The sequence below is a fragment of the Chroicocephalus ridibundus genome, chromosome 2 (genome assembly GCF_963924245.1).
Source record: "Chroicocephalus ridibundus chromosome 2, bChrRid1.1, whole genome shotgun sequence".
Lineage (NCBI taxonomy): Eukaryota > Metazoa > Chordata > Aves > Charadriiformes > Laridae > Chroicocephalus > Chroicocephalus ridibundus.
Window position 1 is genome coordinate 80,117,467 of NC_086285.1, and position 24,448 is coordinate 80,141,914.

The window sequence follows — 24,448 nt, forward strand, 5'->3', positions numbered from 1 at the left end:
ATATGAAAAATTGTTCCATTAGTTAGCGAAGGAAAAATACCAGCTAGAATACTGTCTTTCAACCTTAAGAATACTCTTACCAAGATCAGTCAAAAGTCAGATTTCCCGAGTACTACAGAAGAATTAAATTTATAAAACAAAATAAAAAGTGTACTTTGTTTCAAAACCTTAAAACAAAATAAAACAAAGCTCTTACCACTTGTTAGAACTAAATCACTGCTACATCAGAACCCATAGTACTGAACCATAAGTAGGAAGCGTCCTATTTTCTCAAGCTATTTTTCCCAAATAAACATGGTAGTTAACTTACATACAGATCGCTAAGATACACTAAGACAGAGGTTTAAAAAAGCTGTTTAGATTTCTATATCAACTATTGCTAAGAATTATGATCTTAAAGGGCATTTTAACAAAGCGTTTCACTTCATCTTTAACCAAAAAAGGAACTGAAATGTTACACTACAGCTTATGAAGCACATTCTCACATTTCAGTAACTAGAAAGTACAGTTCATAGGAACGGAAAGTCCCGAAGTCCGCATAAATTTGTCAACACTATACCAGCAAAATGTTAGCTTAAGTTGCTTAAAATCATCCAATAATATCCAGTTTCTATTAGTTCTGCTTCTTTGACAAAGAAAATAGTTCCTTTTTGTCCCGCAACGCACAAACGCAAACACACCTTTGCTCATCATCTGGTCGTTTGATCAAATTGAACAGTATGTGCAGAAGCTGATCTCTCTCTTTGGGTTCAGGATGGAGGCAGGCTGTACACAGTATGAGTGGGATCAATTCCTAAAAAGTTGGGGGTAGGGGAAAACCAAAGAAAGTAAAAACACTTTGGGCGTATATTCATTAATAGCAAAAGAAACTAAGAAGATCAAACTAGACACATAACATTAAAACAGTTAGAGAAGATGTTTTAGAGTCTTGATCTCTTATTAAGTGACCTGAAAAAAGTGAAGATCTACAAAAGTTAGAATTATTTTCCTGCTAGGAAAGATCAGGGGAGAACCAGCACAGAAAATAAAAAGCTTTGCAGAGATTACAATTAACATATGCAGGTCACCTGTAACCAGAACTGGAGGACAATCACAGTTTAAATTGTCTTCACTACCTAATGAACTGAAGCAAGCTCCACAGACATGTAATGGAACAACGCTCCCATGGAAAAAAGCTATTTCTGATGCCACGGAGTTAAAGATTAAAATTTCCAATTAAGCATGCACACAGTTTTGTGCACAAGTTTGAATAAGCACTGAGAAACATACATTGGTAAAGGTGACTGCAGACAGATACCCTCAATTTTGTGTTGACTGAGAACTATATGATTTTTTTTAAAGGTTTGTTGTTTGTTTATTTTTGTTTGTTTTTTTGTTGTTTTTTTTGTTGTTGTTGTTGTTGTTGTTTGGTGGTGTGGTTTTTTTCCAATAAAGAGGCAATATCTGAAGCGGAATTTTCTTTTTAAAGCAATTCGATTCCCTTAAGGAACAAACTACCAAGAAATTACTACGTAAAACATTAACTGAAAGAAAGTATAAGGCTGTTCACAATAGTGAAGACCTCCTCCTCTCTAAATATGCCTTCAAAGCTCATGGTATTCATTCCCAGAAAAAACGAAAGTTTCTAAAACATGGACTGGAAGTCCCTTTCCTTGACCTTGTTGACGTGAGCCTTTACTCCAACCAAATTTGGAAGCCACACAATTTCTAGGTGATTTAATATCTTAGGGGCAGAAACATCACACTGGGAGGTTGGTGGAAAGACCAAGACAAACCTAGGTGCCTGCAGAGAAAACATGGGCAAGTAATCTGCAGACTTCCTCTCCCACCTGCCACATACTTTTGAGCCACTTTCAGCAGACGAGCTTTTTGTGAATTGATAAGCCGTGAGCAACAAGCAGATGACAGTGGGAAACGCTTCTGAAGTTCCTAGGAAAGACTATACAAAACCTGGAAAAACCTATATTATTTGTAAGTAACTTTGCAGGGAGGTGGCAGTTTCTTCTTGCAGACATTCAGTGTGACCTACTCATGATGTAAGTTGAGTAGTAAGTTACTTGAGAGTAAGCCTATTAAACAAGGTAGACATTAAAGACACCCTCACTGCTCAACTCGTATTTTCCTAAACAGCAAGTGCTACGTTAAACATAGAACAATACTCTATTTTAGAACATTGCCTACGCCAGTCAACTCCTGATAAACTTTTGTTTTCTTTTTACAAGAATTCTACTCGTGATATTCTTCCCCCCTGAAGATGACCGAGACATATCCTAAAATGTATTTTAACATTTTGGAAGATATTTTGGCAATATTGAACCCAATTATGGTACAGATTAGGTAATTTATAATGAGACAGAGGAATGAATGTGGAAAAATCCTACCCACTGCTTCAAAAATCTGGAAGTACAGGAGAAATGAGAAATAAATTTGAACAATTTTGACATTTCTATTTCTCAATATTTTAAAGTGAGACAGTTTTCTGTTTAATTTTAAATAATCATAGTACAATGCAAAATAATATGAACTGAAAACCTGTATTAAAGAAATTTTACAAGTTACTTCACACAAAGAACTAAATAACTCTTTTCAGCTGAAAGCTCCTTTCCCTCTAGAATTTGCATGTAAGATTTTATTTTTTGTATACTTAACATTCTGGTTTTGCCCATTTAAAACTCTTAGAAGGCAGGGGATTTAACCTATTTAACTCTTTTTTTTTTTTGTTACTTTACAGAAGTGTTTTCTCTCCTGCAAACAGTTTTAACTCAAAAAAAGTTGAAAAAATATTATAAAAATAAAAAAAAATTTGCCACTTGTAATACCACTACTTATACATTAAGCTAAGATCTTTTAAAGAAGAAATCAGATTGCAATTTGTAGATATATAACATATTTTCTAACTCCACCATAAAGAATATAGCTCATGGAAAAACTTTTAAATAAAAAAACCCCTGTGTTACTTTACTGAAATCTAACTTTCTGAAATCTACCCTAAGTTCACATTATCCAACTGCTCTTGCAATTATTCTTAAGTATTCCTTATACAGAATTTTTTTAAAAAAATAATATACCTCATGAAATGGGATGTGTATATTTTTATGATCTGGGGGTTTTGTTTCATCCGTTGAAATCATCACACTGACTTCACTTTCCTGGTACGTTTGAGTACTTACTCAAAAATCTCAACTGCTCGCTCAGAACCTACTGCTAGATTTCGAAACAGTGCCATGAGCTTTTTTTTTTTTTTAAAGCTTCTTTTCAAATTTCAAGAAGTTAACAAAGTTGTCTTTTTCCATCTAAGTCTGTACGAAAGGAAAACACCTCTCAGTATTCACCTAGATACTACTACCATGTGTGTGAAAGGCTAACACCATCGACATGGGGCAGATACAAGGCTGGTTCTTTACCTTGCAGAAAGCTGGTTATTATAGCTGACGGAATTAGCTGTATTTTCTTGTCCATTGGTCACATTCTTTCATGCATACTATGGGAGAAGAGAGTGTTCTCTGCATCGCTGCATCAGTGCTTCTACAGTTCCTTCTATTAAGGGGAGTGGAGAAACAGTGAGAAGTCTTGAACAGCGTTTTATGTGCTCCCTATGGACTTAATGGACAGGAAGGTAAAACTGGAGGCGAAAGGGACTTTCTGTGGGACAAGAACAAAAAAACTGCTCTTGTAGATGGACAAAACAGGTCAAGTGAAGTCTCCCAAAGACTTAAAAGGGGATATTCAGGATGATTAAGAACAAAAAAAAACAAACCAAAAAACACCCTACAGGCAGCTTCGAGCTCATTTCTTCCTGTTGCTAAAGGCCATGCCTTAGATGTAGACTTGTTTAATAAATCTCATTTTTCATGCTAAAAACAGCAGAGGAGTGCTGTAGAAAGTGGTAATTTTCCAGTAAGACACAATAATATTAGCATTTGGCTGTTTCAATTCAAGAGGAAAGTTTGTAACATTGTTATGGAGACTGTATATAATTATTAAAAATCAAGGAGAGGACTTCCAGTGCTATTTGAAACACTTTGCCTTCCTCGGGAAGGAATACCACTTGTTCTGACAGTCGTAAAGCAAGAACATAATTTTTTTAAAAAACCAACAACCCTCCCTCTATTTATTTAATTTGGGATCATTCCTAAATGTCTTGTTGATCCCCAAGTCCCTTTTTTCCCTTTTGCCTCTGAATTTGGAAAACAGGTTCGTTCATGTTGGTGTTAGTCAACAATAACTTGAGTGACTCTCAGAACTGCGATACTGTTTTCCCATCAGATGCCAAGCAGACTGCCGTTATAACATTGTCAGCGTTTGTGACTTGATGAAATAAACCATCACCTGTCAGAGGTCTCGCCTCCAGGATTGAAAAGGCAAGTTTGTACCTGAGGCAGTTTATATCTGTGAGCTACCCAGGTGCAGAATAGAAAGAAAACAAATTATTTTGTTTTTACTGTGAGATAAGGTACGTAGAGGTAAATGCTGGACAAGGCTGCGAAGCTGACCTAATGCACTGCACAGGAGAACGGAAACGGCCTGTCTTCTCTCTGTTCTACTTCTGCGTAACTGTCCACGTAGGTCTCCCCAAAGAAAAACTCACTTTTTTGTCACTATAGTACCGCTGGACAACTTCTCCCTAACTTACAACAGCAACATGTTCTGTTATCTCTGAACAGGATTTACTATTTGAGCTGACTCACGTTCTCAACAAAGGCGACATTTATGTGGGCATACGGAGCAGCTCTTCATTATGGTCAAAAGAAGGTGGCTTTCAAATGGTAACTGGTATCGCCTCAACTATTTGCAAAACAGTTCCTCCTACATATTTAAAGTATTAAAATAAAATATTGAAGTTTGGGGTTTTTTTTAAATGCATCCTATAGGAAGAATTTTCCTACAAGGTAGCAAAGAATTTTCTATCTAGGTTGTTGCCTTCATTATAGTTTTTTTGGGTTACATTACAACAGAAGTCTTCTGCATCTTAGTTTCTCTCACTAATTAGTGTTGGTTTGCTGTAGCATTCATAAGCAAAATAATTATCTCAAAGAATAAATTTAATTAGTGTTAAATGTCAAGACCATTTACTTCAATAGCTTAGGATAGTAATCTTTTTTATTATTTCAAATATTAATATAATAATAAAGCAAACAGGTAACAACATAATACATAAGCCAGGATAACATTATGATCAATTTTGTAAATGTGCCCCTTTAAAATCTTTCCTAATTCTCAATGCTTATATTGTGAACCAATGCTACGTTAAAATTCATCTGTAACTTAGCCTCTGACAACCGGTAAATAAGATAAAATAATCTTACCTGCAGCAACTGAAGCAGCTGCAGATACTGTCAAGCTACTGATACAGTCTCTTGCACAAAAATGTATTTGAAGTTCAGAATTCACATTTTTCATTTTAAAACAAAGAAATATTTCATCATAGGATTAATACATGGCTCAGAACTTTGTGCTACTCATCTTATTAATATTAAAATTACAAATCTAATTACATTTCATGGGATGAGACTATTATTCCAGGATCCAAATTAAGCCTCTCATAGATCCCAAAGGGATGCTTTTACATAAGAATCAATGCAGATATGCAAAGAAAACTTTGTACTTCTTTGTTTAGATCTACTATTTGGAAACCTACATATAAAACTACTGTGATAAAACTAGTAATAATTTGCAGTTCAATTCATAAACACTACATTACACTCCTTGCACCCATGAGTCACGTTACGTTAAAAGACATGGTGTCGAAAGACACGAGCTTTCAGACCAGAGACAAAAAGGATACTCTACGAGGCTGAGCAATTTCATTCTAAGAAAACTACGCTAGCCCCTCATACCCAGAAACAGGAACTAAAGGACTTAAATTAAAAAATGGTTGTGTCTTTCTTACTTGTGTGTGGGGCAACCCCATCCCCAAACAAAAAAGCCCCCAAACGAAAACGAACACCTCACGTAAACCAGAACAGAACCAGCAAACAGGCTACGGTCCACACTCCCTGTTTTTCAGAAACACAATCTATAGAAGCCTACCACAATCTAAGTTTTACAGAGTAACAGAAAGTATTTTAATTGTTCATTTACATTTTTCTATTCTCCCCTATTCTGTGAAATAGAAACAGCCATTTAGAAGATACTGATGGCTGACAATTTTCATGCGCAGGAACTCAAACGTATATACCTTTAGCCACATCCAACCAGAATGACATCTGCTTGACTCAGCCACTGGAAACAGCCACTTAAATACGCTCCCAAGCTCTAACACAGCATTCTTTTACATTTCTTAACAAAGCCGTTATTTTATGGCTTTTAAAACATAAGACTGAGATGAAAATAGGTAATAAGATATTCAGCTCTACTGTGTTTTAAGAGACAGCTACATACAAAAAACACCCGAGTCAAAGTGCCTTGGCAATTTGTATGTGTAGTTACTACACGTTGACATGAACAACTTTAAATCTACAGCATTACTTTCTTCTAGCAGAGTCAAGAATGGCACCCATTCAGAGTTTGCAGATTCAGCATTATCTTTGCTTCAACCTTACAAAGAAATAAAAGCAAAACTATTCCTAACATACAAAGCTTTATATATATATATATATATATATATATATATATATATAAAAAACATTACTATCATGGTTTTGCTAAGTTTGCATAACACAAATGGGAGTTACAGAAACTAACCCTGGAATAACATGTGAGATGAAAGGAATAAATAATTAAGGAAAAGTATTTCTCGATTAAGAACAAGAGAAACAAGATCCTGATATTAAGCCAAAAAGTTTACTCTGGCCCAAACTCTGCTAAAGGACCACATACTGCAGAGTATGGAAGTGGTACATACAAATGAGGTTACTCCTGTTACCTGACAAAAGGATTGATTTTTACATCTTATAAAGGGTGTCAAATCAGTATTGCACTGACTGGTAGTCACAAAAATTTTAAAAGATTGTTTTTCTCTAATTACAGTTTAGTCAAAGGAATCTTTTTATGGTATACCTCTTGACAAAAAGAAGGTGACTGATTTTATCTTTTTCTGTTTTTAAATCTTCAGTGTGTCTTAGTTTAAGTGGTAAAAACACAACTGAGGAAGCAGATTCCAATGCAGATGAAATTTTATGAACTCAAGCCGCTCATCTGCAAGAAGCGTTATCACAAACTGCATACCCAGCCAGAGGGGTTTGGTTTGAAGAACTGGTTCGTAGGATTTTGTTACTGTTCATTCCAATTACTGTTTGGCTTGCAGTATCTTCTTCATTTGTGAGTGCGTTCATGTACAAATCTAAATATTGACATACATGTTTTCAAGCAGTTAGGATAAACTAGACACTTGGGATAAAACCAAAATTAAATTTATATGTCAATACATGGAATTTTAATGACTATGAATTACTTTCAGGCAATTATCCTATATGATGGTATCACAATTATTGATTTTACCTAGGCAATTATTGATTTTACCCAGTTGAACTGCTCTTTTAGAAAAAACTAAAATGATTTCCTCAGCCACCCTACTCAATATTATATTTTTCCTTCTTTCTTATCTTCCATTGGAACCTAAACTACAGACACTGAAGAACGATTAAAGCTGCACCAGTACACAAAAATAACAAATAACTTCAGAAATGCCTCAGACATTCCAATGCTAACTGGTTGCTCAGAAGTCAACTGTAATATTTACTGGACCACTTATTACCAAGTCAGACAGGCTGCTACTGACCTTAAGAGGGTTAAAAACATTGGTGAAATGGCTTCTGAATCTCCGGTAAAGGACAATACCTACTGAGAGACTGTCAACCTCCACAATCCCTGTTTCTCCAAAATGAAAATGTATAGAACAACATTTTCAGCTTAAGGCTTTGCAACCAATTTCAACATAACGGATGCTTAAAGAACAAAGATAGGTACTTTGGGGAGTCATCACAAAATTGTGTTTAATTCTGATGTCTAACACACTGACAGTATAAGATCTTACATACCACCACTGTATCTTTCAGAACAGACTGGTGATCACTTTGCATTATAACCGGAAGCTGTTACGTATCTTTCTCAAATTAGTGATCTTTTGGTATATTTTTACACCACAACTCTGTAAAATTGTCTCTTGTAACAAGGTTGTTTTTTGGACAAGACCCAAAGTTGTACCTTGCAGCAGAGAGACTAGTTCTTAGGTTAGCTTTTCATAATACTGATATTAATAAATACTAACAGACGGTCCAGCCAAGTTTTCCATCAAATTCCATGACTACATCTGAAAGAACGTTACAATAGTTATAGCAATGGGTAACCGAGAAAATCTATTTTTAAAGCAAATTTCAATTCTCAGAACATTAAGCATCCTACGCAATCCAGTTTCACAATTCTCACTTGCGGCTTTTTCAATCAAATTGAAACAGATTATTTGTTTAAGGCCGAAAAACATGTAATCAAATATAACTTCAACTGTAAAACAAAAGAATTAGGAAATAGCCTAAAAGGTCACGAAAGTATCAAATACGTTACACAGATTATGCTACAAGCTGTGAAAAGAAGCCAAAATACCACATCCTGCCAAGCAGAGGGAAGGAAAGGAATAAATAAGAAATCAGAAATTAAGCACTGATCCAGGAACATTCACAGAATTATGCTGAAAGACTACTAACAGAACCATTTCCAGAGAACCCGGTTAACACCCCAACCCCCTCAAAAAAAAAAAAAAAGGGAGAAAAAACCCCCATTACAAAGTTTGAGACTTTCAAAACATGGTACATCTCAAACTCACCATGTCAACTGCTGATAATTATTCGTATGTTATAAAATTTTAGATTATAGGATCAGTACAAATTTCTTGAGGATTTTTCAAAGCCTTAAAATGAATTTATGCAAAACGCACTACTACATCTACCATACTGTAGGTCCCCTCAACAAGGACTAAAACTTACTTAAAAAGCTATGGTACTTCAAAGCCTTTATTTCAGTGTCAACTATAAGGCTGTTGAATTTTTGTTTGATATATTTTCTTATTTTTATTTTTTATACATTCAGTAACGTGCAATATTTACAACAAAGCAATACAACACCCATCATTTTTTTCCATCTTCAATCAGTCTTCCTTTTCTACACTATATAGTAGGAATGATTACACAAAACACCATCTTCATTTACATTCAGAATAAACATTACATTTTCATAATTTTATTTAGCTTCATTTTAAATTTAAGGAAAACATATAAGCAAGATTGCTTGTTTTCTTATGACAGGGTGCTTTTGATGAACCTTATCTTGGCTGATGCATGGAACTTCTAGAAAAAGATGGTAAAAGAAATTTTTTGTTGAAGTACATAGTGCTGCAAAAGAACCTGAATATTAATCCTTACTAAAACTGATAGATAAAATAACCCAAATTTAATATTTGAACTTATATCCTCTGCTCTTTGTAATATACATTAGCCATGGTCTTCTCTAACAAAAACATTTGTGCTACTACAAACAGATGGACCTACAGTAACAGTTAGTCTTGCTGAATGCTGATGGTGCCTTAAGCAAAGGAAGAAATATTAGGATACCACGCAGGTTTACTGAACTCACCTGACAGAGGTGTAAAACCATTTTCTAGGAGCAGAGATGCATGCACAAAAGTAAGAACATGATTGCAAGTAACAGACTTTCACGAAATTAGACACAACGTCTTCAAAATGAACAAGAAAACATCCTGGTAAAAATAAAAAGTAAAATTTCAGGGTTCCTCACCTCTCGCTTTGCAAGCAGCACATTAGGAACAATATGAGGCAGGCAGCGTCCCAACATTAACATGACACTTTTTTCACTGTCTGCAATCCGAGATACCTAGAAAACCAAATTCTTTGTTTTTTTTTTTTTTTTTTTTTTTTAAATGAAGCAAAGGAACAAAAAAACACCCTTTCAAAGGAATAAGAATTGCAGCAAGCTGATCACTTAGCAGAAAATATTTAATTTAATCACACACATTAAGCCCTGAGTTTTTGATCTGGCAGCAACTTCAAAAGAATGAATCCACTTGTAGAGACTCAAGACTTCTCAGTAATTACATATCTATCACTAGGTTTCATATTTAAGCTAAAATCTGAAAGTTGGGTTTGTTTTTTTTAAAGTTTCATGCACATAAATTTATCTTTCCATATATGTTAATAAGTCTTGTCTCAAAGCAATTATTGCTTGTTTAACTATTGCTGCCATGAAGAATAAAGTATCTTCTAATTTATGTCAAGTGGGAAACATACCTCCGATCCCAAACGGCTGTCTGCTGACATCCGACAGAAAGACAGTAGTGCTTGATGGAAAGCTGGTGATAATTTCCTGAAACATCACCAAAAAGAGAGGGGGGGGAAAGCACAGATTAGAAAGGTGACTGAACAAGTCCTTTCACTCTGGTTTAACCAGCCAAGTAAAATGACGTTCAGAAAGCATGTTTTAAGTGGAGCATGCTGCAGAAGTTTTTGTTTAAAATTATCTTTGACTTTTAGGGTGTTTAATATGTGGCAAGAAAAAAAATGGGTGTCCTAATAAATCATTTTTAATTCTGAAAAAAATGTAACATCTTTCGATCTGCTGCACAGACAAAAATAGAACTAAAGCATGAAGAAAAGGAAGCTTTAGTAATACAAGAGGAAGCATACAATTACGCAAACTGGGGAGGAGGGGGGCACATAAATCACAAGAAACAGTATTTTTGCTTAATGCTCTGATTCTGCACATTGCAAAAAACGTCTGAGTAGACAGTCACTTACAAGTTTCAGGATTAAATAGAGATTGCTCAACTGCCACTTTGGGATCTAAACGTTGGATTCAAATGTACAGCGAGAGCCTCAAAACTAGCCTTAAATCGCTGCCTAACCACTAATATAGATGTGTGTCTCTAGAAGTACTGCCTCACGGCCATGCACAGCACCAGCCAACACAGCCGAGCTACTCAAAGCCTTAAGCATACACATAAAAGCCTGAGAAGAGTCTCAAAACAACCCTGGCTGAGAAGAACAATTTGGCAGAAATGCTCTCAGAAAACAATTACTGGATTAACCATTACATAAAACAGGCAAGCAGCAGCATCTTATTTTTCCCAGTAATGACAACTCCCTCTGCCTTATCTGACGGCTGTATTTAGATGCTAATCTAATGCTGCCTCATCCACTGCGCTGAGAGAGGAAAAAGAACATTTGTCTTCCAAAACATGCACAGAAAGCATCTCACCCTATATCATTATCTGCTGTTTGAATCCTCTAATGACAGGAGGCAGCAACTCCTATTTCTTATGTGTGAAGTGGTATCGCCTTTCAGCTCCTAAAAATGCTATTTTGTGCACCTGAGTGCACAAAATCCTACGCACATGCAATTATCTGTATGGACATATTCTTTTTTATCTAATAGATTGGAAGATCACACTACTTAGAGTAAATACATCACCATTCATCCTTTCCTAACCAAAAAAAAAAAAAGAGAATCTAAGTTCCTACTTATAATTGTTTAGACTAACCCAGGAGGATACGGATAAATATACCAGAGTAGTTTTCCTCTTCTGACTATTTACAAAATATGATCAATAAGAATTTATGTTTATTACTTAAAAATCAAGTTTCTTTCTTGACAGTACAGGTTTTTAAAACATGTTTTAAATTTTAATGAAGTAAGTTTGTTTTAACTCCAATTTTAAAAAGTTACTAAACGACTCAGATGGTAGCAAGTTGTAAAGGAGCTCTGCTTAACAGTATGTCCTTATTCTGTAAAAGTATTCTTGAATGAGAGATTTACAGGTTCTACTCAAGGCTTTAAGGTTTATTTCCACTGGGACAATAGCAGCAAGCATTGCAAAGCAGCAGCTTAACATTAATAGAGGGGTAAGGCCTTGGCCAGCCCTTTGCCCAAGCTGTGCTTCACCTCAGCATTCATTCCGCAGAACGTCAGATCCTTCCCCACTTGAAACCTTAATTAAAATCCTACACAAGGGCAAGGTTCTAGCCCCATTTTGCAGAGACTGAAAACTAACTAAGTATGACAACATGTCACTGAATTTCCCTGTGGGTTAATTAACAGCAAGCTGTGGGCAGCATGGATCCCATTACGATTGATGACTATATTTAGAATGAAGAAAGCTTCTCCTTGATGAAGTTTAATAAAATCCTTGATGGCTATGCTGGACAAACGATGACAGACCTCTTGCACACAAGTCAGCAGCAAGTCTTTTCAAGGGTCAAGAGATGTGAGTAGTGAAGATATTCAAATATAAGGAAGTTTGGTGAATACGAAACCCAACCACTACTATTCTATTCCATATAACATGGGGACAAAGGAGTCAATTCACCGAAAAAGCCAGGAGTGACTGCTATATACAGAAAACACCTTGTATTTGGTGCAAACTACCAAACACCTAAAATGTCTTGAATAAATACATGTGGTACAGTCTACTCAAACTGCTGCTAGTGCTTTTCACTGCAATCTGTTAGATAAGGCATTTTTCCAACCATGGCCATGTCCTTGTTTGCAGGCATCCACGCACAGCTGCTCTGAGCATAGTCATACAAAGCAGGCTCACTTGCTCTTCTATCCTCTCTTCCCGTCTGGGCAAGATTTATGCTAAGAATCCACTCCCTAGCTACAGTTGTAACAGTCTTGCCTTTCAGGAACCAGTCTTGGTTTTTAATACCCCTTAATAGATTCTGAGCTAATCGTAGTAATTGTCTTCTGCAAATAACCACCCCTGGACTGAAAGAAAGAAATACCCAGCACTTCCATTGTGCTTCTCTCACAGATCTCAAAATACTTAACAAATCATATAAATCGTAACGAAAAAGTTTACTGTATTATTACAAACCAAGCGCATAATCCACGAAGAAAATTTAGTATACGGATTTATAAAATACTGTATCAAATATGGCTTCCTTTGACCCTTCTCTGACATGTTAAGCCCAAAACAAAAATGGCTATGTATCACACGTGCATTACTTATTTCTGCAGTGAACTGCATTTGAGGAGACTACTGAAGTTAACTCAATGGGGATTCAAGGCTGTATTCAACTACTTTTCAAATAAATCCATGTGCAGTTATGTTTGAAAACACCTGTGAGCAGCAAAACAGATTCTGTTTTTCTAGAGACTACTGTCATAAATCCCACTGGAGACACTCATAGTTCCTTCCTCACTCACTGATCTCATCCTATTTTGATACACATCCTCACTATCCCCAAACCATCAATCTGATGTTCATGCACTTAATGCCTCCCAGCATGCCCAGTCACTCTGAGAAAAAAGAAACTTGCAAAAAGCCACAGATTAAAGTGGGTAGACAAGTTTATAGCAACGAACGTATGACAGCTGTAAGTTTTGATTATTACATAGTGTAAATACTCAGCTAGGATATGAAAGCAATTAAAGAAAAAAGAAGTCTGGAAAGATTAAATGGAGCCACTGCAAACTTTCCAGAAAAATCTAAGCTGAGTTTTACTTCCCTGTTAACACTAGTATATTTAACTAGGAGAGAAGAAATACGTAGTAATACTCTAAAGTACTGTATGCAGAAATCAGAAATCTTTCCTCTTGTTCAATTCTAAAGTTAAGATATCACTGAAAAAGTGCCCCTTCCCCTAGGACTTGGTACAAGAAGTTCAGAAAATCCAGAGAAAACAGGATACTTACTTCGGGTTTGCAAGAAAAGCTAATTAATAGCAGGGGCAGCAACTCTTTTTTTTCCTTCTTCCCCCCCCCCGCCGCAGCTTGTATCGATTTTCCATTTGCACAGAATATCACACAGATTTCTACTTGGTATTTTCAGATGGAAGGTAATTCTAGAAACATCACCAGCAAAAGCGCACTAAAGAAACTGACAAAATACAAAGCAGAATGGCTACTTGCTCCTCTACGAATAGCAACGGTAAGACCATAAGGTGAGCTACTTGGGCATCTTTGTCCATAATAAGAATTTTAGAAGTTGTACATACCCTCATAAAGTTTGTGGCCTGTGTTACTCCCGATGGCTACACAGTGGTTTATCTATTACTTAAACATGTTACTTTCCCTCTCCACTATAGTGCTTGAAAAGACTGTGTAGATTAGAGAGGTTTTCCCAAGAACACCCAGACACAAAAACTCAGTCTCCATGTAATAGCACAATATGAATACCCTATTTTAATTAAAAGAATCATAGTTACCAAGGAAAGACTTGCCCCGAAATCAAAAACTCAAAAAGCAGAATATCATCGGATACTCTTTCTGATTATCACAAAAAAAAAAAAAGTAGCAGATTCATTGAGCTCCCTTAAGAGAGCTATACATATCTACATAGGAAAAGTAAAAATTTTCCCAACCATTCTTCAAGCAAAACAGAAGAGATTTCATTATGAAATTAAAATTTAAAGGAGAATGGAAATATCCTGTCTTCCCACTCACTATTTTGATGCCAGCTATTTTTTTTGTTATTGTTCTTGGTGCAAGAAACAGGACTGGTTTTAGAAACAAGTAGGAGGTGAAAAGAAACCCTTAAACTTAGTACTAAAAATGTAGGTTTGTCAAATGTACTTCTTCCCCAAAAGACTAGGAAGAATATGAAAATATCGGCACTGTACCCTAAAGGTATGTTAAGTCCTTTATTTGCATTCAAAACACAAATTATCTATGAATTCTGCAGAATTTCACTGCTATAAAAATATCTATCCACTTTACAAGAAGTTTTAATTAAAGCATTCCAGTTTAAAACTTATCACTAACCTATTGGGTTTATCAAAGTGGACTGCAGCTTTAGTTGACGGAGCACAAGAGGATAGTTTCTCTGTTTCTTTACAGGGCACAGAATTTAGCGTATCATCTTTAGAAGTCCTTGAATCCACTTCAGCTGATAAAGAAAGTTTTGTTTCCTCATTATTTCCATGTTTATTGTCGTTCTCAGAGCTCTTGATATCCAAGTACCGTCCATTGTCCTCTGAGACTGTGAGAGGCACTTGTTTTAAAGAAGGATGGGGAGCTACACCATAAACTGTTGACACAGCAAAGTTTTCATTCTTGAGAAAATCTATTTCACTAAAAAAGGAAAAGCAAAGAAGGACATATTTTTGTAGCTTTCATGAGAAGGTTGTTGGATTCACAAGACCGAAGCACAGAAATAAGGACAACATACTGAAGAGCTCCCTCTTTAACTCCAGTATGTTCAAAAATTCCTTTAATAACTAATATCACACAAGCTGTTCAAATGGGCACTGGTTTAATGGAGTTCTTTAGTCAATAATTAGTAGCAGGAAAAATGTTGCAGGCAGAGTGAGTGAATCAATGAAATAAGTGAATAACAATAGTGCTATCTGCTTCTGGTTGAGATCGGAGCACTGCAACACAAACTGTCATGAGACAGAACTCTATCTGGGATGCAAAACTTAAAATACTATAGCGGTGAATTAATATATCGTATCCCACCTGTCTTTGAAGTGGTAACTATGCAAGTCAATAAAGCCACTTAAAAATTATGCACTTGCCCATTTGTTGCATTGGTGCATCTCTTAAGAGGAATGATATCTTACAGCTTACAGAATCATACGGTTTGACCAAACTTTTAAAGACTTTTTTTTTTTGTCGTTAAAGATACTGTCATTTCTACTAGTCTTGCTCTGTAGAAAGAAAAACTGTGTTGAAATAAGTCATTAAAACAAACATCTTTCTAACTGTGTTTGCAAGCTGTATACGCCATAGTACTAAGGAGTGAAATAAAGCTGACCAAAGAGAAAACCTACACAAAACACATCAGAACTGATTCTGTTTTCAAAGAAGTAAATAAAAAAGTTGCATTGAAAGAACAATAGTGATTACAAAATTAAATTATGTGAGTAATAAAAGGGAAATAATCAGTTTGAAGACTCTTCCTTTTTGTAAATTAAATACCACATAATAAAAGAGAAAGACTGCCCTGCTCTGAAGAACCCCTAGTAATTTTATAAGTGTAAGTTTTCATATATGTGCTAGAAGAACATTGAGAAGTTATTCCAACATTTATCAGCAGTCGAGCAGATTGGTAAGTACATACCTCTCAAGTCTTTGGATTTGTTCCATCAAAGACCATTTCTCACTGTTTAACACACTAATTTGATCTTCTAATTTTTGCACTATTAAACATTGCTAAATACAAGATAGAAACAAAAGAGTTTAGTACAACAGAAGTGAAGTGGTACTGCAAACAGCTGAAAACATTTCTTCTGTACAATCTCTTACTTCTATTGACTGTGGTGTTGTTTCAAATACAGGGACGGTCCCAAGTATAGGAGTAGCAGCCTCTAACTCATCATCTTCTATACCAACTGATACGTCCACCATATCTCTCGCAGCAACGTGATGGTTTCCAAAGTCACGGTAGAGTTGTAACAGGTCAGGAGGTTTTGGAATGTTCAATCCTACATCATCCCAAAGTTCAAAATCCTTCAAAGAAATAAGAGAAACTAAAGCATACAATATACTTACTTTTATTTTTGTTTCTCTTCCTTATTTGACTGCACATCATACAACAGCAAAATAATCACATCAAAATTGCATTTAGTAAAGCAGACGAAAGCTTAGATCAGATAGCAAGAAACAAAAGTAGAAAAAGGATCCACTTCATGACCCAAAGCAGTTTCACCCTAAAGGCTGCTCTAGGTAATGTACTAAAGAGAGGACCTTCCAAAAACACACAGATCACAATTTATTTTTTTTCTAGGACGTGAACACTTTTTAGAATCAGATATAACGTTGATCAAATTCTAGCAGAAGCCAGTGCAGTTGACAGAAAGCTTTCTACTCAAAGAGGTATAGTTTTGTTCCCATCTCATGCACAAGTACAAATGTAATTTTCCAGAAGCAGACACTCTAATAGCTCTATAGATGACTGACAGACAGGGTGCATATTCTCAGTGAAATTTGAACTTAACTGTGTTAATCGTGTAGTGATCTAAACAATAGTAGGGCCTCCTGCCTCAAACCATCACTATCTGTCCTTCCTTTTCTGACTGACATGCTACTGTCCTATTATTACAAGATGATTCCATGTCCGCACATATAAGTAAGTGCCTGCACTCTTATACAGGAGTTGTGATGGTGTCTTTAATGACATTAAATTTAAAAAAAAATTTTTTTTAAACTTTTCCCCTACTGTTCACAATTTTCACTATATTTTTCCATAGTCTGGTTACATACACCTATTTGAAGAAAGATTAATTTCTGAAAGAATGATGTGAATAATCTAGAAAAGCTAATTGTCTTACAACATAAAACACTTTCAGTTGCCAACACATAAGAAGTAAGGCTAAATTATTCATTTCTGTATTCAGGGCTGTATCCTCACAAGTATTTGTATGAAACCTCGCACTGTTAAACTCAAATCTTCAGTGGATGATCCCAAAACTTTAAGTGACAACCTATTTTCTTTACAGATTAGGATACGAACTGTAGGAAAAATATAGGAAGACTAGTTATGGATAGAACTGGTTGAAATTCAATATTTAATATTGAATTCAATATTTCATTCTTTTGGCAATATTACAGTTTTGTGCTGAATATATATCAGGTGTTCGTGTTACTGGGTGTTTTGTTCACCCACTACCAGTCAGAATGTAAGCAGAACCTTCCAAACATTTGAAGAAATTTTTCCCATGAAATGCAGTAAAACTGATCATCTTAAGAAAAATGCATCAAAGCACAGCTATATTTGGAAATATCTAAGATAACATAAGATAACATCTTATTGCTGAGAGCTTCTCCAAGACTGTGTTCAGTGCCACAGTAGGATTAAGTATACTCATACACATATGTATGCCCAGGAGATGACAAACAATGCGTATATTATATATCCTGCGCAAATCAGCTCAGTACAATTTAAGGAAAAGATTGCATTCAAAATTTTACTACATCCAGATCCTTAAGTGAAAGGGTGTCCATCAGAACCCAGGAAAGTGTGTAAGTACCTATAACTCAGTGTTTTATCTTCTTGCTTTCCTTCCTTTAAAGAATGCAAGCATTCTGTCTCCATCCTACAAATTTTGGGAAAATATTCCTCGAAGTGCTGTGTTTTCAAACCATGCTTTATATATATGAAAATACTAACATATTCATACATATGTCACTCATATGTATGAAGTGAACTACATGTACAGGAAATATCATTTAAGTTCACTTGAGTTTAAGACAAGATCAGAATATGGAAAGCAGACATGTAAAAAAAACACATGAAAACTTTACCTGATCATGATTTTCATCTGAAAATGTTATTGATGTAAGCTTGTAACTATTCTTCAATAAAAATTCATTTACTAGGAAGTTTAGAGCTCTTTTCTCAAGAGGTCTGATTGGCTCCTGGAAAAAAGAAAACAATACACTACATATTTGGTTCATCTTCCTTCCAACTACGGAAGCGTATCCATCTTAAAGTCCATGCAAAGCTCAGTTATCACCAGCCACCTACCTGAATTTCAGGACTTGATTTATAATTTTTTCGTTCCTGCAAAGGAACTTCATTTTCTGGGGAGGAAAAAAAAGTAACTAAGTTTTACTCTTTCACACAGGATGAGCTCAGCTACTTCTACGTTGTTCAAAGTAGAGACTTAAGAAAAGGTTTATGTACACCACCTGCAGCCTGAGTCAGGTTGGCTCGGAGGGCCTGTATGGTCTCCTTGGCTTTCCGCAGTTCAAACTCCAGGACTGGACAGGGATTTGGATTAAACACACACAGGCATCCAACCAAGGCAAGGGAAACAAAAATAAAATATAAAAAGCAAGGATGGGTGTGAAAAAAAATATACAGTTTGTATTAAACAGAAAGCATGCAATCTTTATGGAACTTATGAACACATGCAGCAGAGTTGGTCTGAAAGCAAACTGGTGAACATTTTCCATAGTTTCATTGGCCTTAAGTTAGCTAAATCAAAATTTCAAGCTGTCTGACAAGGACTCGCTGTAGGGTTTTGGGGTCTTTTTTTTTTTTCTTTTTGCTTGCTTTTAACTTTGCATATTACTGGGAAATGCTTGTTATTTCTTCCCCACTCTTACAATCTGCTGATACTGTCAAACATTTTGATTTTTTGGGGCAAGGGGAGTACGTGAGCAATCAAAAGGATAGATCTAAAGGACACAAAATACATGCTGGCAGTAGAGGAAGCTGTCTCCATGTAGCAAAGCTTAAACCATGAAGTGAATGTACTGTCCCATTGAGACTACAGATTTACTTTTTTTTTTGTAAATAAAATTATACACTGAAATTTTAGTAGTTTAAATGGCAGAACTTGAAACATATTTTATTTTACTACTAAAAATAATCTCATTTTACATCTATTTAAAAATAGTGGATTTTTTAGGAATACCCTAGAGTTGATTAAGATTTTGAATTCAATTGAATACATTTAAGAGACACACAAGATTAGAAAAACCCTAAAATATGCAGCTTTCATACAGTACTTACAGAAAAGCTTGCAACAAAAAATCTTTCTGCTCCGTTGTTCTAAAAGTTTCCAGTGACTCTAGACTACACAACACTGTCAATGATCTAGACTCAACTTTAGAGATTCAAAAATATTTAATTCTAGCTGCTATCATCACCTGCTCCGCTTCCCCACTCCCCTGGTCACTGTTACGTGTGTCTCATGTTCCAATATTTCCTCCAGAAAGAGCCAGTAGTGCTTGCTTTGCACTGGTATTTCATGTGTTTTGATGTTGAAGTCTGATGTATACTGTGGCTTCAAATTTTAAACCCCTGTACCATTGCAAAACATATAGTAAATGTTCTTTTTTCTTGCCATTGACAGTTAGAGCATCTAAGGGAACCTATTTAAGGAATTACCAGATAATTACATGCATTTCGTTAATTCTCAGATTAATCTCATCACACTTAAATATACAGTTACCAGAAAGGATTCTTATTCTATTTAACTAGAAGAGATGAGCACAGAACAGCTACCATACTGAAGTGTTAAACTATTCTAAATAGATTATCTAACGTTTACTTTATTCCCATGCACAACTAAAAATGTTGTAGCTACTTTTAATAAGGAAATATTAATGAGATTTTTAATCATTGCCTGGAAACAATTTAACATGGCATTTTGAAATATTTACACGGAGGACAATGCATAGCAGAAACACTGCATGGGTTCTTGCTTGTAAGAAATGCTACTGAAGACTACAAATAAAACTGTTTCCTCTTTTGAAAATCTGTTACTTAAGAGTCTTGCGATAATTAGCAAGCATGGAAAAAAAAATTCACTCAGTTTGCATTTATCCATAAAAACTGAAGGAATAACTACAGTCCACCACACTTGCTACATGAAAGTAACTTGTTTGATGCACAGAATTTTACTGCAGCGATACAAAAGCGCAACTGAGGATACGATGAATAAAGTATGTATTATCTCTCTAGTATTCAGCAATGCTGATCTGCAAATACTTCTGTGCAACAAAGTTAGAAAAATGCTCTGTAGTAAAGTATCTAATAATTTTAGCACTTCCTTGCATTTGAGTTACTAATTCACATTTGCAATTCTAAGTTGTAAGCTACTAATTTGTTAGTTTTTGAAAATTGTAAAGAATTCAAATCAAGTAATTCTTCTGACGGAAATGACTATGTGTTAAAATTGGATTCTTGTAAAATATTTTCAAAGACCAGAACAGTTGCAGATCAGGAGTGCCCTGAACTAGAATGATATAAATAATAAAAAAAAAGTTAGAAAAACAACACAAATCAGAAAAAAATCAGGAATCCCATTAAGGAAAATAGGAATAAGACATGTCTGAAGGCGTAGAAAGCCAAAAAACTCATGTCAGACAAACCCATGTCAGACGGCAAGAATTAGTTTTTAGTAAACTGTCAAGATGCTGAAAATTCTTAGAAGCCATTAGGACTTTACCCATTCAACCTTAAAAGTAGATTACTCTGCTGCATGTTTCTCTGTATACAGTGGAAGATTCTGGACATATTATATCTGAGAAGTCGATACTTGGCAGCATGTCACAACAGCCACACACTTCTACTACAACACGGCATTGTTACAGTTGTACCTCACCTCCTAGTCTTACTAATGCCATCATTATAATTGCCACCATACAAACCCTGATGCGCTTAAGTCAGTCACAAATTTAGCTTTTATTTGAAGAAGTTTGGTTATAGTTTTTTATAGAAGCATAAGTATTTGTAAATAGCTACAACATAATTTCAATCAAATTCTAAAAGCTCTTTGTTTTAGAAGCTATACTGAAATGCAATTTTCTACCAAAATACGTAATGATTTTTAACTCAATGTGTTTACTAATGAAATCAACACTGGAAACCCCTATTTGTTGATGATATGACATTCTCTTAAATAAAAAAAAGCTCTTAAATAAAAAACAAAGCAACCTCTAACCCCTTTCTCTGTAACCATTGTCAAGCACCGACTTTTAAAATAAATGACATGATCTTGCTGTCCCCCTCTCCTTATGTACCTTAGTGAAGTTAACTCTTCAAAAGCATTGATAAAGCCAGCTAAAGTTTAACTTTGTACTTGACTGAACTGATAACACGTATAACTCATTATAGTACTTGATGAAAGGAGCTGACGCTCCTTAAGAAGGAGCCACAGAAGAGTTTTGCCACAGACAGCCTAGCAAAGAAAAGAACCAAATTGATTCTCCCCTGTGTCAGGAAAGCAGAGACTAGAAATTTAGAGCTCTGAGGTTATTTAATCTTCCACAAGAAAACCTGGTTTGTCTTTGGGGAGAAAACTGTTCCTTCCGAATTTAAGTGGCTCTCTTGCTTTTTTGTTTGTATAAAGAACTCAAATCACTCAAATTACGGGAGGGAAAAAAAAAAAAAAAAGACTTATACTTACTTAAGAGCTGAATCTTTCAAGCAAGCATCTAAGCATTAGAACAAGACTTTCAGATAAGCAATTTTTAAATGTTTTACTTTTCATGAAGCTTATCTAATACACCTTAAGAGAGATGTGCATATCAGGAGTGGGTAGCTTGTCTGCTCAGCTTAGAAATTCAAAAGTGAATCCTATTCATCCACATTTGTTAATGACTTCATAAATTATTGAACCATAGATCGAGAAGCTAGCTATAAAGAACAACCGGTGATTTGGGATATTGAACAAGTGGAGATCTACATGAAAAGCAGTCTTGTTGGGCCAAGGCCAAAAAGTTGAAGAAATAAACAGTACTTCTAAAAATTTGCAATACTTACTTTTGTATAAGCAATATTTTTTTCGAATTATATTAGAATTTTACATTCTAAATATGAATTATCTTGGCACAACTTTTGCATACTTCAGTATGAAGTACTTCAGACAACAGTAGAAAGGTAGTTTTATGTTATGAAGCCACTATATAGCATGCTTGCATTTTCTTTTAAAAGGAGTTCTCCGCTGAAGTATCAAGGGCCCCTGTGCTTACCTACCTTTTGTCAGGGTTTGTTGTCGTTTGTGTTTTAACTGTCATTTCAAGTTCTTCCTCCTTCTAAGGTAAATGTAAAACTCTATAATGTCCTAAGTTATTCCTTTTAAAACATGTATGACATCCCATTACATTTGATGGATTTCTGCATACATTTTGAGTCAATCAGAAGAAATTTAAATTCTCTGACTATAGTTAGCAATGAAGCCACTCTCAGAATATACTTCAAGACCTGTTGTTTCCTAGTTCCCACTTCCCTGATATGAGTCCTAAGAAGAAAAGAAGTGATCATATTTACAGTTGGTGTGAAACACTGCAGGATGAAACACAAATAGACCTGAACCAGAAAGTTGTACTGCAGCATGAGCGATGACTATCAAGCTACAAAAATTATGATCAGCGTGAGAGTTCATAACCAAACTAAGAAAGAATTTGTTATCATTCCAGTGGTGGGAAGCCAGCACTTGACTTACTAGCCTCATTAATGCTTTTAAGTTAATGAGACAGGACCAGCTACAGAGAAGACCTGAACTACAGCAGACTTGACTTCAAGTTCAACCCTTGGAAACTATCGACCTGGACAGAAATTAAGGAGGTTTACAACTGCTTAACAGGGCTTAAGACAGGAAATGGGAAGACAAAAATCAGACCCACTTCCTAGATGAACAAATTGAACACACAATATCAGCAAGCGATTGTCGTACTACAGATGCCTTTTGTGGTTTTTGTTTGTGGGTTGTTTTTTTGTAAGATGCTCCTCTGATTTTGATTGCACACAAGTAATAGTACTTATTAAAAACAGCAACAAAAAGACTCTATAAAAAGCATAAAATGTGAACCTAAGTCTAGATAAAAAGCACTTGATCATTTTTCAGGATTTAATTTGAACTTGTCTCTTCCCTTCAAATCCTGACAGGGACAGCATTTTATTCTGCTAATCAGAGATACATAGTCTAGCCAGAAGTTAAAGCTAATGCAGGGAGATCCGAGAATGACTGAAATGGCATTTGAATCTGAGAATTCATTGTATTATCATTGAAAACACAGCACTGTGTTTCTGAAATTATCAAATTCTCAAAACAGTAGATGCCAAAGGCAGGTTAGCAATACTAAATATTTTGAATTATGGAGAGTAAGGTTTTTAGATCACAAGCATACTTGTACAGATGGTCAATTTAAGATGTTGCAGAAGATTCAGTTCCTTAGATTGAATGTCAGGTGACCCATTTACACCAAGCGCTGTGGGTATTTGAGTTCAAGTTAGGTGTACTCTTATTTCACGGGAATGGAACAGGTTTTCCATTCTCTGTTTGTTTTATGAAAATGAATATTTGGAGGAGATTTACTAAGCCTAGCAAATCCTGCAGTACTGACTTAATCTTAGCACCAACTGTTCTAACACTTTATACGTGAATTTAGATTCAAAACTTATCAGTCTAAGAGAACAAACCTCAAACCAGGACACATCTAGTACATTGCAAGCTCAAAGGATGCATATATCTTTTGAAATGCTGCATAGATTACAAATGTATTATCCAGTTTGTCATAGAGCTCTCTATATTTATGTTAATATCATGAAGATAAGGAAGAACATTGACGTTTTCTAAATCACAGTTAGTTTTGTCATGCTCATCCACATCCTGACTGGCTTTTGTGACTTGGATCTTTTCAGTCAAGCTGATAAAAGTATAGAAAACACTCACTTAGTTTCCTTCAATCAGATTTTTGAAGTGACAATTTCACATCAACTCTTCAAAACATGTTTGGCTTCTAGGCAAAATTTTGATTCTAACGCCAGATGGAATGAACTGGGCTAACAGATCTGAAATACTGAAATCCATTTTAAACAGGAGTCTTTCTAGTTATTTCCAGGAATTTCTGGATTGGTAAAATAAAATAAAAAAAAAGTCATCTAAGTCTAACACCACCCATAACGGCCCAAAAAAAAAAAAAAAAGATGGCTTTGGATGGTATACATTTTTTGATTTGATGCTTTCTAACATTGCCATGGCATAAAGGTATTTGTAACTGGATGTGGACTTCAGTTTTGAAGTCCTTCTGACTCAGAATC

At 35.3% G+C, this 24,448-nt stretch overlaps 1 protein-coding gene across 4 annotated transcripts in view; it reads right to left on the bottom strand.

Annotated features, from left to right (window-relative positions):
- Positions 1 to 24,448, bottom strand: part of RELCH (RAB11 binding and LisH domain, coiled-coil and HEAT repeat containing) — an 84,404-nt gene that overhangs the window by 38,674 nt on the left and 21,282 nt on the right. For 2 of the 4 annotated variants that reach the window (XM_063326063.1, XM_063326060.1), the window contains exons 3-11: positions 18,583 to 18,654; positions 18,419 to 18,474; positions 18,196 to 18,309; positions 16,198 to 16,401; positions 16,013 to 16,104; positions 14,713 to 15,021; positions 10,239 to 10,314; positions 9,730 to 9,825; positions 681 to 793 (exon numbers count right to left, since the gene is read on the bottom strand). In XM_063326063.1, the coding sequence (XP_063182133.1) occupies positions 681 to 793; positions 9,730 to 9,825; positions 10,239 to 10,314; positions 14,713 to 15,021; positions 16,013 to 16,104; positions 16,198 to 16,401; positions 18,196 to 18,309; positions 18,419 to 18,474; positions 18,583 to 18,654 (1,132 nt within the window). Of the gene's footprint in view, positions 1 to 680; positions 794 to 3,404; positions 3,526 to 9,729; positions 9,826 to 10,238; positions 10,315 to 14,712; positions 15,022 to 16,012; positions 16,105 to 16,197; positions 16,402 to 18,195; positions 18,310 to 18,418; positions 18,475 to 18,582; positions 18,655 to 24,448 lie in introns of those variants that run through there. The other 2 variants (XM_063326061.1, XM_063326062.1) reach the window with 2 other exon arrangements.